This window comes from Oncorhynchus nerka, linkage group LG7 (genome assembly GCF_034236695.1).
Source record: "Oncorhynchus nerka isolate Pitt River linkage group LG7, Oner_Uvic_2.0, whole genome shotgun sequence".
In the NCBI taxonomy this organism is placed as follows: domain Eukaryota; kingdom Metazoa; phylum Chordata; class Actinopteri; order Salmoniformes; family Salmonidae; genus Oncorhynchus; species Oncorhynchus nerka.
This window is the reverse complement of record NC_088402.1, coordinates 19,577,972-19,595,740: the sequence shown is the minus strand read 5'-3', so window position 1 is coordinate 19,595,740 and position 17,769 is coordinate 19,577,972. Positions and strand designations below refer to the sequence as shown.

Genomic DNA, 17,769 nt, shown 5'->3' with positions numbered 1-17,769 from the left:
GGCACGTGGTTAGAGCGTTGGACTAGTTAACTGTAAGGTTGCAAGATTGATTCCCCCGAGCTGACAAGGTGAAAATCTGTCTTTTTTTCATTTATTTTTTTAACCTTTATTTAACTAGGCAAGTCAGTTAAGAACAAATTCTTATTTTCAATGACGGCCTAGGAACAGTGGGTTAACTGCCTGTTCAGGGGCAGAACGACAGATTTGTACCTTGTCAGCTCGGGGGTTTGAACTTGCAACCTTCCAGTTACTAGTCCAACACTCTAACCACTAGGCTACCCTGCCGCCCCTTCTGCCCCTGAACAAGGCAGTTAACCCACCGTTCCTAGGCCGTCATTGAAAATAAGAATGTGTTCTTAACTGACTTGCCTATTTTTAAATAAAGATTAAATAAAGGTGTGTAAAAAATATATATATCTATAAAAAAAAAATCGCCGTCCAAAAATACCGATTTCCGATTGTTATGAAAACTTGAAATCGGCCCTAATTAATCGGCCATTCCGATTAAATGGTCGACCTCTAGTTTAGGCTAGAGACAAAACCTCCGGTAATATGGGTCATTTTTTAACCGTTTCGGCTAGAGACAAGACCTCCGGTAATATGGGTCATTTTTTAACTGTTTAGGTTAGAGACAAGACCTTAGTGGTTAAGAGCACTGGGCCAGTAACCGAAAGGTCGCTGGTTCGAATCCCTGAGCTGACTAGATGAAAAATCTGTCAATGTGCCCTTGAGCAAGGCACTTAACCCCAATTGCTGTAATCTACAACACATGATATGCGCATGAAAGTGAAGTGGATATTATTGAACCTGCGCATACAAGAGACTAGTGGCTGTTGCTTAAATTCACCTGAATTTATAAACTAAACTGACTGGCGCCAGCAGGTTCTTTTAGATCTATAGGGTAAAAAAAGTCAATAGTATCATATGAAACGATACTACAGTATTCTAAAATGTTGGTATGATAATTGGCATGATGTTCTGGCACCGTGATATTTTCGTGGTACCTGCATATAATTTCTCTCCCAAAAGGCTGATTTTGTGATTGGTCCTGTTTTTCTGCTAAACAGAATCCTACAGGGCTTGCTTTTAGCGACTTTCCTTGAGTTGACCTTTTTGCATTGTGGCAAATTTCAAAGCAGTCATGCTTCTACAAAGTGACCCCCGCTAAGGACATTGCATGCAGCTTGTGCAATATGTACCCTCTTACTTTTTTGCACTGTAGGCCTATCATACATAATTGACTGATAGCCTAGCTAGATTATATAGCCTAGCCATAGCCTTTGGTTGAATAACTGCAGTCATCCAGAGTATTCTGGTTTTCATCAACGTTTCAAAGTTAGTTAGTGCAGACTTTCGTAGGGGAGTCTCACAAGTCTGGATTAATGAGTTAGCCAGAACTTCTTCCGCCAACATCTTGTAACCAGTCAGGCAGGAGTCAGGAGTCATGGTACCATGGCTAGAGGCCTAAATCCTTAGGCTATTCTTTAACCTGGTTCAGTCCAGGTCATCTCAGAGGGCAGTTGTTCCTCTGACTGCCTCCAGGTTTTCTCCTCCTCCTCCTCGGCCCATTAACTGTCATACTCTGCTCTCCTCAGTCCGCACTACTGTGACCTCCATTCAGATCCACCAGCCAGGTCATTAAGGAAGCTATTAACTTACTGCTCAGAATTAGTGTTTCACTCACTCATTTTCTGTCCATCAGCCATGCTTTTACTAGAGCAGTGAACACCTCTCTATTGAGAGTGTATTTCCGTTAGCTAGTTAGCTACTTTCAGTACAGGACTCCAATCTGAAAACCCACCCTCTCTTTTGTGCCTTTGGCTTCCACCTTGGGGATTCTGAAAGGACAGTACAGTTTCAAGCAATATGGTAGTACTTAGCGACTCTAGTGCTTTTTGAGGCCGGTTTGGTTTAGATTACTACAAAATGTTAATTTTTTAAACATTCAATGCGCTATGCATTTTGTGGGTTGAATGATGTAACACGGAATAAAACAATTAATAAAAGTCCCATGATGGTAGTGACTATCCATTTACTACTTATTAACCATCAATTATTCACATTACTTTAATAAAATATTTCAGTTGGGTATATTACTTAATTTGTTTTTGATGATTTCATTATTTAATTCCAAGACATCTATCTCTATATAGATTCTGCTTATGCTGTCTGACAATCACTATTAGTTCTTCAAAGTAAATACGTCTTCTTGGGTATGACGCTACAAGCTTGGCGCAACTGAGAGTTTCTCCCATTCTTCTCTCCAGAGCCTCTCAAGCTCTGTCAGGTTGGATGGGGAGCGCTGCTGCACAGCTATTTTCAGGTCTCTCCAGAGATGATCAATCGGGTTCAATTCCGGGCTCTGGCTGGTCCACTCAAGGACATTCAGAGACTTGTCTCGAAGCCACTCGTGCATTGTCTTGGGCTGTGTGCTTAGGGTCATTGTCCTGTTGGAAGGTAAACATTGGCCCCAGTCTGAGGTCCTGAGCACTCTGGAGCAGGTTTTCATCAAGGTTCTCTCTCTACTTTGCTCCGTTCATCTTTCCCCTGATCCTGACTAGTCTCCCAGTCCCCACACCACCATGCTTCACCGTAGGGATGGTGCCAGGTTTCCTCCAGACGTGACGCTTGGCATTGAGGCCAAAGAGTTCAATCTTGCTTTGAGTTTTTAGGTGCCTTTTGGCAAACTCCAAGCAGGCTGTCGTGCCTTTTTTTACTGAGTGGCAGCCTCCATCTGGCCACTCTACCATAAAAGGCCTGATTGGTGGAGTGCTGCAGAGTTGGGAGAAACTTCCAGAAGGACAACCATCTCCACAGAAGAACTCTGGAGCTCTGTCAGAGTGACCATCGGGTCCTTGGTCATGACTTGGTTTTTGATCTGACGTGCACTGTCAACTGTGGGACCTTCTGTAGACAGGTTGTGTGCCTTTCCAAATCATGTCCAATCAATTGAATTTACCACAAGTGGACTCCAATCAAGTTGTAGAAGCATCTCAAGGATGATCAATGAAACAGGATGCACCTGAGCTCAATTTCAACTCTCATAGCCTCCTCCTTATGTAACTACATTTATACATAAAAAAAAAAAAAGAGTACACATTTGCAAACATTTCTAAAAACCTGTTTTTGCTTTGTCATTATTGTGTGTAGATAGAGGTTCAAAAATTATTTGATACATTTTAGATTAAGGCTGTGATGTAACAAAATGTGGAAAAAGTCAAGGGGACTGAATACTTTCCGAAGGCACTGTATGTAGCAGGCGTACAATGGATTATAGTCTTTTTCTGCGCTCAACTATGTTGAAAATTGTCCTATTGGAAACTACAACGCCCAACTACATCGCACAGTTCAGGCGTGATCTAATTTATCTCTAGAGAAATTGTACAATGTGCGCATTGAGCTCATTAAAAAAACATATGGAATGGAATTCAATTGAACTGATGTCAGTCAAATTATATCACCTCTAGTCAAGAGATTTGAGAGGACTAGATGGAAAGTTTCCACCATTTTCCTTGCACCTATACAGTTCTTTCCGATGTAGTGCTAGTTCAGTCCACAAGTGCCCAGGTAAGGGAATGTCATTGACAGTTTGGACCTGAGCCCTGAAGCTGTTGTGAGCGTGTCGGGGGCCGACCTGCCAGGGGCGAGCAGCAGAGAGGCTGGTGCTGGCAGGAAACAATGCTGCTGATTCAGCAGATCCTGCTGCTTACTCCTGCTGAAAACCATTGACTTGAGAGAGGCGTTGGGATGGTCTGCCGACGAAGCACAGGCACATAGCGCAGGTCAGGAGAAACCCAACACTGCCACCTCACTCACTCACTCACTCACTCACTCACTCACTCACTCACTCACTCACTCACTCACTCACTCACTCACACCACTGAAGGGCAACGGAACTGAAATGTGTAGTTTTGGAACACAATGCCACAAATTTCTCAAGTTTTGAGGGACCATGTAATTGGCATGCTGACTGTAGGAATGTCCACCAGAGCTGTTGCCAGAGAATTGAATGTTTAGCCAACGCCAACGTCGTTTTAGAGAATTAGGCAGTAAGTCTTCACCGTCCTCACAACCACAGACTACATGTAACCACGACAGACCATGACCTCCACATCCGGCTTCTTCACCTACGGGATCGTCTAAGACCAGTTATCTAGAAAGCTGATGAAACTGTTTCCACAACTTCTACAATTAAGAATTTCTGCACAAACTTTCAAACTGTCTGAGGAAGCTCATCTGCATGCTTTTAGCCAGGGTCTTGATCTGATTGCAGTTCGGCTTTGTAACCGACTTCAGTGTGCAGATAGTCACCTTTGATGGCCACTGACCTGCTGGAGAAATGGGCTCTTCATAGATGAATCCTGGTTTGAACTCTACCGGGCAGATGGCAGACAGCGTGTGTGGTGTCATGTGGGTGAGTGGTTTGCTGATGTCAACGTTGTGAACAGAGTGCCCCGTGGTGGGGTTTTGTTATCGGCAGGCATAAGCTACGGACAACAAACACAATTGCATTTTATCGATGGCAATTTTAATGCACAGAGATACCATGACGAGATACTGAGGCCATTGTTGTGCCATTCATTCGACACCATCACCTCATGTTTCAGCGCGATAATGCACGGCCCCATATCGCAAGGGTCTGTACAACATTTCTGGAAGCTGAAAATTGATGTCCCAATTCTTCCATGACATCTACGACCGCGTGTTCCAGTTCCCTCCAATAGCCAATAACTTCGCACAGTCATTAAAGAGGAGTGGGACAACATTCCACAGGCTACAATCAACAGCCTGAACAACTCTATGCGAAAGAGTCACACTGCAGGAGGCAAATAGTGATTACCAGATATTGACTGCCTTTTTTAAGGTATCTGTGACCAACAGATGTATATCTGTATTCCCAGTCATGTGAAATCCATAGATTAAGGCCCAATGAATGTATTTTAATTGACTGACTTCTTTATATGAACTGTAACTCACAAAAATATTTGAAATTGTTGCATGTTTCCCTCTTTCACTCCCCCCTCACCCCATTTCGTGGGATTTTTGGTCTGCGGCGTTTATATTGAATGTCGTAGGGTCACTCAGAGAGCTGGATCATTTAGTCACATCTGAGAGAGCAAAGTCCCACTCCTGAGGTAGTTCAGTCAGCTGAGGTTGGGTGGGTGGGTGGGTGTAAGCGGAGACAGCTGGGGTGGTTAGGCTTTACTTATTTATCTCCTAGTTAATTGAAGTGTGTGCTTTTAAAAAAACGACAAAAAAACACACACACACAGCGGAAATTGCACTGTTGCTGTGGTAATTTGCCTGATAGTAAATTGTAATGGTGTTAAGTGAATAATCTAATCATCATTTCTTACCTGGATACCAGTTGGAGAAAGTGCAGGTCACACACACACACACACACACACACACACACACACACACACACACAGAGATGTCTTCCTCTCCTGCTGCATCCATCACAAAACTCTGGGCTGCCTTGGAACTGTAAAAAGAGACAAACAAAACAGTGTTCCTGAAAGGAGACGTGTCCTTATACTGTTATTTATTCAGGCAAAGTGTTTCTTTTTCTTTGTCACTCAGACCAGAACAGGTTTCAGGTACAAGTAAAGGAACAGTCAACTAGACAAGGACATAGAGGGCATTCGGTTTGTCATCGTAGGCTTAGCCTGACTCCACCATAAGATTAAAAATCACCGTTACTTTCATCTGTGCCCTCTGGAGTGCTGGGATTGTTTTGTAGGTGAAGAGGAAGCTGGTTAGGGATTTGCAACAGGACTTTAATCAACCTTGAAATTAAACTGGACACTGGGCAGCCCAACTCATCACAGTTGCTGTCTAAGCCCGCCACAGCATCAGCCCTTGTTGATTTATCAACCCCTCCACCCCCTGACTCCATTCTGATTGATTCACCGAAGCCCCTGACTCCATTCTGATTGATTCATCGAGGCCCCTGACTCCATTCTGATTGATTCATCGAAGCCCCTGACTCCATTCTGATTGATTCATCGAGGCCCCTGACTCCATTCTGATTGATTCATCGAGGCCCCTGACTCCATTCTGATTGATTCATCGAGGCCCCTGACTCCATTCTGATTGATTCCATTTGAAAATAATGGAACAGAATGCTATTTTTTCTCTTTTTTTTTTTCATGCTGTCTGTGTTTTGAGCTGCTGGAGGACGTGAGCTCAGCAGTGGCCAATGGCTGAGAGACCGGACTAGTCTTTATGTGGTCATGCTTTTCTCTCCCTCTCCCCCTCTCATCATCATGTCTGACCCACATAGCAAGTTGGCATAGCTGTCGCACTGCTACAGCCTGCCCTACCCTGTCTCTTACCTCCCCCTGTTCCAGCCTCTGGCACTTTGTCTCATGTACAGTTGACCAGCATTAATCCAACGGACACACACACCACACCCAGCTATTAGTGTTTCTCTTTACCCTCGTCGCCTGCCCATTCTTCCCAGGGAAGAAGAGAAAGGGAGGGAGATAGCTGTGTAGACTCTCCAGCACTGCAGGCTCAGACAAGCAGGCCAATATTCACAGCAGAATTCCTGGCATGCCATAGTAACCTGGCGTGTCCCCTTGGAGCCAGACTCCGGCCTCACGTTACACAATGACGTGTGTGTGTGTTTTTTGGTGTTTGAGTGCGGTGGGGAGTTGTTGTTCGAGGGATTGGAATAGAGCTCTATTTAGGATACTCTGAGCTCCTGGAGTGACACACACATCGGGCACTCAGGCCTGTCGTCAGACTTGGGGTCACTAATACCCCACACATGACAGACTGGTCTCTGTTCCACTCCATTGGTGTAAACTTCCATGACCATAGAGTGGAGTTTAGTCTGCTGTAATACCCCACACAGTGACATGACAGACCAGGAGCTGTAATACCCCACACAGTGACATGACAGACCAGGAGCTGTAATACCCCACACAGTGACATGACGGACCAGGAGCTGTAAATACCCCACACAGTGACATGACGGACCAGGAGCTGTAATACCCCACACAGTGACATGACGGACCAGGAGCTGTAATACCCCACACAGTGACATGACGGACCAGGAGCTGTAATACCCCACACAGTGACATGACAGACTAGGAGCTGTAATACCCCACACAGTGACATGACAGACTAGGAGCTGTAATACCCCACACAGTGACATGACGGACCAGGAGCTGTAATAGCCCACACAGTGACATGACAGACTAGGAGCTGTAATACCCCACACAGTGACATGACGGACCAGGAGCTGTAATAGCCCACACAGTGACATGACAGACCAGGAGCTGTAATACCCCACACAGTGACATGACGGACCAGGAGCTGTAATACCCCACACAGTGACATGACAGACCAGGAGCTGTAATACCCCACACAGTGACATGACAGACCAGGAGCTGTAATACCCCACACAGTGACATGACGGACCAGGAGCTGTAATACCCCACACAGTGACATGACGGACCAGGAGCTGTAATACCCCACACAGTGACACAGTGACATGACAGACCAGGAGCTGTAATACCCCACACAGTGACATGACGGACCAGGAGCTGTAATACCCCACACAGTGACATGACAGACCAGGAGCTGTAATACCCCACACAGTGACATGACGGACCAGGAGCTGTAATACCCCACACAGTGACATGACGGACCAGGAGCTGTAATACCCCACACAGTGACATGACGGACCAGGAGCTGTAATACCCCACACAGTGACATGACAGACCAGGAGCTGTAATAGTCCACACAGTGACATGACAGACCAGGAGCTGTAATAGCCCACACAGTGACATGACAGACCAGGAGCTGTAATACCCCACACAGTGACATGACGGACCAGGAGCTGTAATACCCCACACAGTGACATGACAGACCAGGAGCTGTAATACCCCACACAGTGACATGACAGACCAGGAGCTGTAATACCCCACACAGTGACATGACGGACCAGGAGCTGTAATAGCCCACACAGTGACATGACGGACCAGGAGCTGTAATACCCCACACAGTGACATGACAGACCAGGAGCTGTAATACCCCACACAGTGACATGACAGACCAGGAGCTGTAATAGCCCACACAGTGACATGACGGACCAGGAGCTGTAATACCCCACACAGTGACATGACAGACCAGGAGCTGTAATACCCCACACAGTGACACAGTGACATGACAGACCAGGAGCTGTAATACCCCACACAGTGACATGACAGACCAGGAGCTGTAATACCCCACACAGTGACATGACAGACCAGGAGCTGTAATACCCCACACAGTGACACAGTGACATGACAGACCAGGAGCTGTAATACCCCACACAGTGACATGACGGACCAGGAGCTGTAATAGTCCACACAGTGACATGACAGACTAGGAGCTGTAATACCCCACACAGTGACATGACAGACTAGGAGCTGTAATACCCCACACAGTGACATGACAGACCAGGAGCTGTAATACCCCACACAGTGACATGACAGACCAGGAGCTGTAATACCCCACACAGTGACATGACAGACCAGGAGCTGTAATAGTCCACACAGTGACATGACAGACCAGGAGCTGTAATACCCCACACAGTGACATGACAGACCAGGAGCTGTAATACCCCACACAGTGACATGACAGACCAGGAGCTGTAATACCCCACACAGTGACATGACAGACCAGGAGCTGTAATACCCCACACAGTGACATGACAGACCAGGAGCTGTAATACCCCACACAGTGACATGACAGACCAGGAGCTGTAATACCCCACACAGTGACATGACAGACCAGGAGCTGTAATACCCCACACAGTGACATGACAGACCAGGAGCTGTAGGCGACTAATGTGATTGAGCCATTCAGATTCATGCAGCGATCTGTCATTAGGCACGTCAACACACAGGATTAATGGGCTGCTACACAAATAGAATCGACCCGCTATATTTATAATTCTATGTATTCTAACTGTAAGTTAACCTACAGAGTTCCTAGAGCTCTGGCCAGTGCAGCCTTTGAGTGCCATTGTCAGTCAACTTGTCGGTTTAGTTGGTTCCTGGGGTAGATGTTGTGTTTTTGTCTGATCCTCTCGCTTCTCCCCTGTACAGTGAGCATGTCTGCAGATTCGTTTGGCGCCGGGGGCAGCGATGCCCAGCAGAGCCTACAGTCCTTCTGGCCCCGCGTCATGGAAGAGATCAGGAACCTCACGGTGGTATGTCACGGCCTCCCTCTGATTGAATGCACACTCGTGCACACACACACATACAAAGGCACACACATCACACCTCACAAGTGGTTTCCACATGACCTGCCCCTAACACCCCTTGGCTCTGTTTCAGAAGGATTTCCGCGTGCAGGAGTTGCCTCTCGCCCGAATCAAGAAAATCATGAAGCTGGACGAAGATGTGAAGGTATGAGGCAGGTCCCCGCCTTCTGTGATTGCTCTATGAAGTCTTCATCAACACCCCACTCAGATAACAATATATAGTATTTTGGAGCTGAGGTGTGGCTACACGGCTGGCAGAAATGAACACAGCATCCATTAGCTCATTGTGTAGGAAACATTTTGACTTGGCACGTTATTTGGAATCTTGAGTCCCACGTCACATTCTATGTTGAAATATACACCCTGATCCCATTAGACCATCATCAGCTTATCACCCTACAGGGCTATTCCTGCTCTGCTCTGAGAGGACAGGCATGGGGAGTGTGTGTCCGTATCCGTGTCCAAGTAGGGCTCCTCCCGAGACAGATAAGCAGTAGCAGCTTAAGTGTGAGGAGGAAGGTCAGCAGATCACTAACATACTGGACATCTAGCAGGACCCTTCTGATAGCCATGACCCAGAGTGTGACAGAGAGGGGTATGATGCTAGCCATGACCCAGAGTGTGACAGAGAGGTGTATGATGCTAGCCATGACCCAGAGTGTGACAGAGAGGGGTATGATGCTAGCCATGACCCAGAGTGTGACAGAGAGGTGTATGATGCTAGCCATGAGCCAGAGTATGACAGAGAGGGGTGTGATGCTAGCCATGACCCAGAGTGTGACGTGATGCTAGCCATGACCCAGAGTGTGACAGAGAGGGGTGTGATGCTAGCCATGACCCAGAGTGTGACAGAGAGGGGTGTGATGCTAGCCATGACCCAGAGTGTGACAGAGGGGTATGATGCTAGCCATGACCCAGAGTGTGACAGAGAGGGGTATGATGCTAGCCATGACCCAGAGTGTGACCGAGAGGGGTGTGATGCTAGCCATGACCCAGAGTGTGACAGAGAGGGGTATGATGCTAGCCATGACCCAGAGTGTGACAGAGGGGTGTGATGCTAGCCATGACCCAGAGTGTGACAGAGAGGGGTGTGATGCTAGCCATGACCCAGAGTGTGACAGAGAGGGGTGTGATGCTAGCCATGACCCAGAGTGTGACAGAGAGGGGTATGATGCTAGCCATGACCCAGAGTGTGACAGAGAGGTGTATGATGCTAGCCATGACCCAGAGTGTGACAGAGAGGTGTATGATGCTAGCCATGAGCCAGAGTATGACAGAGAGGGGTGTGATGCTAGCCATGACCCAGAGTGTGACGTGATGCTAGCCATGACCCAGAGTGTGACAGAGAGGGGTGTGATGCTAGCCATGACCCAGAGTGTGACAGAGGGGTATGATGCTAGCCATGACCCAGAGTGTGACAGAGGGGTATGATGCTAGCCATGACCCAGAGTGTGACAGAGAGGGGTATGGTGCTAGCCATGACCCAGAGTGTGACAGAGAGGGGTATGATGCTAGCCATGACCCAGAGTGTGACGTGATGCTAGCCATGACCCAGAGTGTGACAGAGAGGGGTGTGATGCTAGCCATGACCCAGAGTGTGACAGAGAGGGGTATGATGCTAGCCATGACCCAGAGTGTGACGTGATGCTAGCCATGACCCAGAGTGTGACAGAGAGGGGTATGATGCTAGCCATGACCCAGAGTGTGACAGAGAGGGGTATGATGCTAGCCATGACCCAGAGTGTGACGTGATGCTAGCCATGACCCAGAGTGTGACAGAGAGGGGTATGATGCTAGCCATGACCCAGAGTGTGACAGAGAGGGGTGTGATGCTAGCCATGACCCAGAGTGTGACAGAGGGGTATGATGCTAGCCATGACCCAGAGTGTGACAGAGGGGTATGATGCTAGCCATGACCCAGAGTGTGACAGAGAGGGGTATGGTGCTAGCCATGACCCAGAGTGTGACAGAGAGGGGTATGATGCTAGCCATGACCCAGAGTGTGACGTGATGCTAGCCATGACCCAGAGTGTGACAGAGAGGGGTGTGATGCTAGCCATGACCCAGAGTGTGACAGAGAGGGGTATGATGCTAGCCATGACCCAGAGTGTGACGTGATGCTAGCCATGACCCAGAGTGTGACAGAGAGGGGTGTGATGCTAGCCATGACCCAGAGTGTGACAGAGAGGGGTATGATGCTAGCCATGACCCAGAGTGTGACAGAGAGGGGTATGATGCTAGCCATGACCCAGAGTGTGACGTGATGCTAGCCATGACCCAGAGTGTGACAGAGAGGGGTATGATGCTAGCCATGACCCAGAGTGTGACAGAGAGGGGTATGATGCAAGCCATGACCCAGAGTGTGACCGAGAGGGGTGTGATGCTAGCCATGACCCAGAGTGTGACAGAGAGGGGTATGATGCTAGCCATGACCCAGAGTGTGACAGAGAGGGGTATGATGCTAGCCATGACCCAGAGTGTGACAGAGAGGGGTATGATGCTAGCCATGACCCAGAGTGTGACGTGATGCTAGCCATGACCCAGAGTGTGACAGAGAGGGGTATGATGCAAGCCATGACCCAGAGTGTGACCGAGAGGGGTGTGATGCTAGCCATGACCCGGAGTGTGACATGATGCTAGCCATGACCCAGAGTGTGACAGAGAGGGGTGTGATGCTAGCCATGACCCAGAGTGTGACAGAGAGGGGTATGATGCTAGCCATGACCCAGAGTGTGACGTGATGCTAGCCATGACCCAGAGTGTGACAGAGAGGGTGTGATGCTAGCCATGACAGAGAGGGGCGTGATGCTAGCCATGACCCAGAGTGTGACTGAGAGGGTGTGATGCTAGCCATGACCCAGAGTGTGACTGAGAGGGTGTGATGCTAGCCATGACCCAGAGTGTGACTGAGAGGGTGTGATGCTAGCCATGACCCAGAGTGTGACTGAGAGGGTGTGATGCTAGCCATGACCCAGAGTGTGACTGAGAGGGTGTGATGCTAGCCATGACCCAGAGTGTGACAGAGAGGGGCGTGGTGCTAGCCATGACCCAGAGTGTGATGTGATGCTAGCCATGACCCAGAGTGTGACTGAGAGGGTGTGATGCTAGCTATGACCCAGAGTGTGATGTGATGCTAGCCATGACCCAGAGTGTGACTGAGAGGGTGTGATGCTAGCCATGACCCAGAGTGTGACTGAGAGGGTGTGATGCTAGCCATGACCCAGCAGCTCCTGCAGCCTGCTTCACCGACCACCTCCTGCCCAAGCCAGCTTCTAAATGTCACTCTGTGGAAAGGTTTTCTAAAGGTTAGGTCTCCCCCTTTAGCAGCAAGGGATACGGGCGGTCTATCTATACTATATTCGTTTTTAACATGTCATCTCAATGTCTCCATAGATGATCAGTGCAGAGGCCCCGGTGCTGTTTGCCAAGGCAGCTCAGATCTTCATCACAGAGCTCACACTGAGGGCTTGGATCCACACTGAAGACAACAAGAGACGCACCCTACAGGTCAGTCACACCCTCCCTAGTCTGTATAGAGGTCACACACACATTCACACAGACAACACATGTAGTCTGCTGGCCCAAGTTCACGTGTAAAGACCTCACACATGTAGTCTGCTGGCCCAAGTTCACGTGTAAAGACCTCACACATGTAGTCTGCTGGCCCAAGTTCACGTGTAAAGACCTCACACATGTAGTCTGCTGGCCCAAGTTCACGTGTAAAGACCTCACACATGTAGTCTGCTGGCCCAAGTTCACGTGTAAAGACCTCACACATGTAGTCTACTGGCCCAAGTTCACGTGTAAAGACCTCACGCATGTAGTCTACTGGCCCAAGTTCACGTGTATAGACCTCACGCATGTAGTCTGCTGGCCCAAGTTCACGTGTAAATACCTCATGTAGTGTACTGGTCCCAGTGTGTGTGTGTGTAGAGGCCCCACACGGCCATCCCCTGAGGACCTGCTCTGTTAAATTCCTTCTCTCTCTCTGTGTCGACTGTGAAAGCAGAGCTCGGCTCCCGTGACCCACTTTTACTTCGAATGCCATTTTGCCTGCTCTCTGATCCCAGAGCCAGGGGAATTACATGGATCCTAGTGTGATGAAAGGGACGGCGAGAGTGGGAAAGAGGGAGAGCCAAAGTGAGAGAATGAGTGAGGGAATGGGCAAGAGAGAAGGAGGAGAGACACAACGTGAAAGATTGTGAAAGAGTGTGTAAGAGAGAAGGGAGAGAGAGACGTTGAAGAGAGAGAAGAGAGTGTTGATCAGAGTGGTTTGGAAAGCCAGGGCCAGTCACACCTGGGTGTTAAGGGTCGACCAGACAGTCAGCCACACACTGAAACATTAAACAGAATACCCCACTTCTTTCATCTCCATCTATTCACATACCTGTGTGTGGGATACTGCTTTGCATGATATCTTGGCAAATTCTGTCCTTCAACAAGGCTTCATAACAGTGGGGCTGAATTACAAAGTCAAATCTCACTCCTATAAATTCAGAGTGAAAACGTCATTCGGTTGAGCTTTGTTAACCTTGAAATAGAATGCCAATTTGGCATGTTAATTACATTTCTACACCACAGATGGTGATATGTGTCTGGCGTATGCTCCTAGTTCTGTGTGTGTTGTTAATAAGACAGCTCTGCTTTCAATCACACGCGATCTCTCTCTCTCTCTCACACACACTCCGGCTCTCGCCAGAGTTCCATTGTGCTGACAGCACGCCGATTAGGGTCACCATGGTGACACTCATCAATATAACAACTGTGGATGTGACCCGGTGTTACCAGATATTAATCACAGCACTATAAATAGACTGATGGTGGGGACTTAATATCCAATGGAAAATCACGCATGCACACACACACACACTCTAGAAGGGGGAGCCCAGTAGGACAGTGATGCTAAGAATACGTCACAACTCCCGATTGTTGTTCATCTGGTGTTTCTTACAGTGGGCCCATTCCTGCTGTTTTTTACATGGTGAATGTTCAGGCTGGGAATTGCCAGGGACCTCACAATACGATATTGTTACGATACTTGGATGCTTCTCACTAGTTAAAAAGAGGATGTAGGATGAAAATACAGGAAGCTTTGGCGCAGGTACAGCCGACTAGTGCTAGCTAACGCTACCTAGGCAAAAACAATATTTTTTTAAAATTATAGTAATAAAAAATATTTTATATATATATATTATACTTTTTACTGATCAATACTTGGAGTCAAAGTATCGATATATTGTCCAAAATAATATTACGGTGTGTGTGTGTGTGTGTGTGATTGAAGTAGGCTTTTACAGTTCCACTGTGAGCGAGCTCCTTTTAGTATTGTTTACAAAGCTGCAGAATGTTCGGGTATGACCTAGAAGATTATATAAACGGTCTTTTCTTCAATCGTTTTCAAAAAGGCTATATTTGGAGAGAGCAGCAGAAGTAGAAAGCCGGTTTTATATTTAGTCTAGTTTCTGCACATACTGAATGAGGAGCCTAATGTTCACCCTCAACTCTTATCCTGTGTTTCAGAGGAACGACATTGCCATGGCGATAACAAAGTTCGACCAGTTTGACTTCCTCATCGACATCGTGCCCCGGGATGAGCTCAAGCCCCCTAAACGACAGGTAGTGTGTGAGAGTCCATCTGCATTTCATTTCAGGACACCGGCAGGGTGTAGTACCACTCCTGGCAGCCTGGAGGCGCTGTAAACATCCTTGACTGGAAGCTGGTGTTCGGTCAGCGAGGGCTTTCAGTCGGATGTTTGCAGCGTCTGGCTGACCCTTACCTCCAACATTCCTCAACAGTACCACCAATACCCCATAGCTTGTAATCACTGTCAACATAATCACCACTGTGTTAACTGATGCCCTCTGCCACATTACAGTTTGATGGTGGTACATGTTTTAGACTAGGCAGTGCCTCCCAAGCATTTGTAAGTTGTGACCTACCTAAAATGATGGTATTCTATCAGTACATCCATAAATCAATATAGTTGACCTGATCTGTGAACAGGGGTGTAAACATCCTACACTCTCAGCTGTGTCATCATCGAGCTGGGAGAGGGGTGTTTACACTTCTGGTGACGGGCAAATCGGCTACCTCCTACGCTACCCCATGGAAGATCAACCGACCAGTAGCTTTTAGGGAACTGTTACCCTGTACTTGTGATGAGGCCTTGCGGTGGCATTGCTCTAACTGATTTTGGGCTGTATATTATGATAACTAGGCACAAGGAGGGTACAGACTTGTTAATGGTTGATCATGTCCAATGTGTCACTAAATTAGCTTTCCTTTCACACTTTGATTTAGAACATTCTCAATAATGTATCAATGCCTTGTTTTTTTATGAATAGAAATGATCCCTTTCAGTCTGAAGTGTTCTTGTGAAAAATGTTGTTGATCATCACAGTGATAATGGATTTACTAATGCATTTACTTTCTGTTCCTATTATTTTTTATTTCTTATTGTTGAGAAGCTGCTAGTAAGTGTTTAGTTGGACGATGTATACCATGTATATCCCGTACATAAGACTAATAAAACGTGATCCTCTGGTTAGTGTCCCAAATGGCACCCTATACCCTATAAAGTGCACTTGTTTTGACCAGGGCCTGTAGGGCAGACCCATAGGGCCCCGTTCAGAAGCAGTGCACTACCTAGGTATTATGGTGCCATTTGGGACAGAACCTCCATTCAGAATCACATTACTCATCCATCCAGAGCTTATTAGTTATTTATCGGGCCTCTCGCTTTATTGTATTACGCTGGCAAAATAATTAATGGAGATGTAATGGACTGATATGCTTCTCTTTCTGCCCTTCACTCTGTTATCCTCCTCTCTCTCGCGCTCTGTCTTCCATTCTCACCCTCTCCCCCTGTCTCTCTCTCTTCCTGTGTGTGTGTGTACAGGAGGAGGTGCGTCAGTCAGTGGCCCCAGCAGAGCCGGTTCAGTACTACTTCACCCTGGCTCAGCAGCCAGGTCAGGTCCAAGTGCAGGGCCAGCAGCAGGGCCAGCAGGCCACGGGACAACAGACTACCACCATCCAGCCTGGACAGATCATTATCGCACAGCCACAGCAAGGACAGGTACGCTGGAGAATAGACACACACACACTCATACGCGCTGCACACACAACGCACCACACAGACTGCAAATAACCAGTAAGGTACCGACATACAGCATAGGCAAAGGCATATTATAAACTGGGTGGTGACAGCCCTGAATGCTGATTGGCTGACAACCATGGTGTATCAGACCGTATACCACGGGCATGACAAAACATGTATTTTTACTGCTCAAATTGTGTTGGTAACCAGTTTATAATAGCAATAAAGGTACGGGCTGTATCCAGGCACTCCACGTTGTCATGCTTAATATACCACACCCACTTGGGCCTTGTTGCTTAAGTATAACACACCACACAGCCTGGCAGAACACAAGCTCTCCTAACATACCCAGTCAACAACCCTGTGAAGTCCAGTGTGAATGGGGGAATAACGGCATTAACAGTGGATTTTATTGATATTATCGTTGGCAAGCACAGCCGATCCCCACTTTGGCTTCAACTCTTTCCCACCAGCAGGGATGATTGACCCGTACACACCCAACACACACACACTCCCAGTTATACAAGCAGTGGTCCAGAGCCATTTGATCTGCACACTTCAGTCACTCCCCTCTCCACTGTAGGTCCGTAACACATTAAACAGTAACACACTAGGGCTGCGTCTGGTCAAAAGTAGTGCACTATGTAGGGAATAGAGTGCAGCCCTGGTCAAAAGTAGTGCACTATGCAGGGAGTAGGGTGCCATTTGAGACGCAGTCCTAGTGTGTTACTGTTTAATGTGTTACGGACCTACAGTGGAGAGGGGAGTGACTGAAGTGTGCAGATCAAATGGCTCTGGGCCACTGCTTGTATAGCTGGGAGTCCCTGTGAGACTGCTCTCCACCCCTCCACTGTACTTCTCTCTGAAGAGGAGGAACCCCCACCCCCTCATCCCTAGTTTGTCGTCTTCTCTGGTCCCCACCACCCCTAGTCTGTCTTTATCTTTTCTCTTTTTGTTCTCTCTCGCTATTTTTTTGAATGTATTTTATTTTTCTCCCCCCATGCTGCCTTAAGTTCATTGAGCTGTCGCAGTTCCACAGTCGGACCAGAACTGTTGCTACTGTTAATATCTGCTGCTGTTAATGTTACTGTTAATGTTACTGCTACTACTGTTGCTGCTGCAGTCCACTTAGTCGCAGAGCAGGGAAGGTCACCAAATGACTGGCACCTTAGAAGAGATGACTAGTCCAGGGTGCATCACTATTGGGTAACAGTCAAGAGGCCAGGGGGTTGGAGGGAGCAGAAGAACAGGGGGATAAAGTGTTGTTTTTAAAAGCGAGAGTTATCTGGAGATTGAGAGCGAGGGAGGAGGGTGAAGAGAGATCTTAAATCGTGTGTGTACCCAGACTTGACTGCAAAGAGCTTTGTCACTAGTCGTCACTGTCGTACCAGTTCTGTCAAATGCCCTCTC

At 47.6% G+C, this 17,769-nt stretch overlaps 1 protein-coding gene across 10 annotated transcripts in view; it reads left to right on the top strand.

Moving 5' to 3' along the window:
* The window catches only part of nfyc (nuclear transcription factor Y, gamma), a 46,732-nt gene that overhangs the window by 23,641 nt on the left and 5,322 nt on the right, over positions 1-17,769 (top strand). For 7 of the 10 annotated variants that reach the window (XM_029662882.2, XM_029662880.2, XM_029662878.2 and 4 more), the window contains 5 exons: positions 9,105-9,208; positions 9,336-9,407; positions 12,656-12,769; positions 14,783-14,878; positions 16,162-16,338. In XM_029662882.2, coding sequence (XP_029518742.2) covers positions 9,105-9,208; positions 9,336-9,407; positions 12,656-12,769; positions 14,783-14,878; positions 16,162-16,338 — 563 coding nt within the window. Of the gene's footprint in view, positions 1-4,395; positions 4,415-9,104; positions 9,209-9,335; positions 9,408-12,655; positions 12,770-14,782; positions 14,879-16,161; positions 16,339-17,769 lie in introns of those variants that run through there. The other 3 variants (XM_029662881.2, XM_029662879.2, XM_065020293.1) reach the window with 2 other exon arrangements.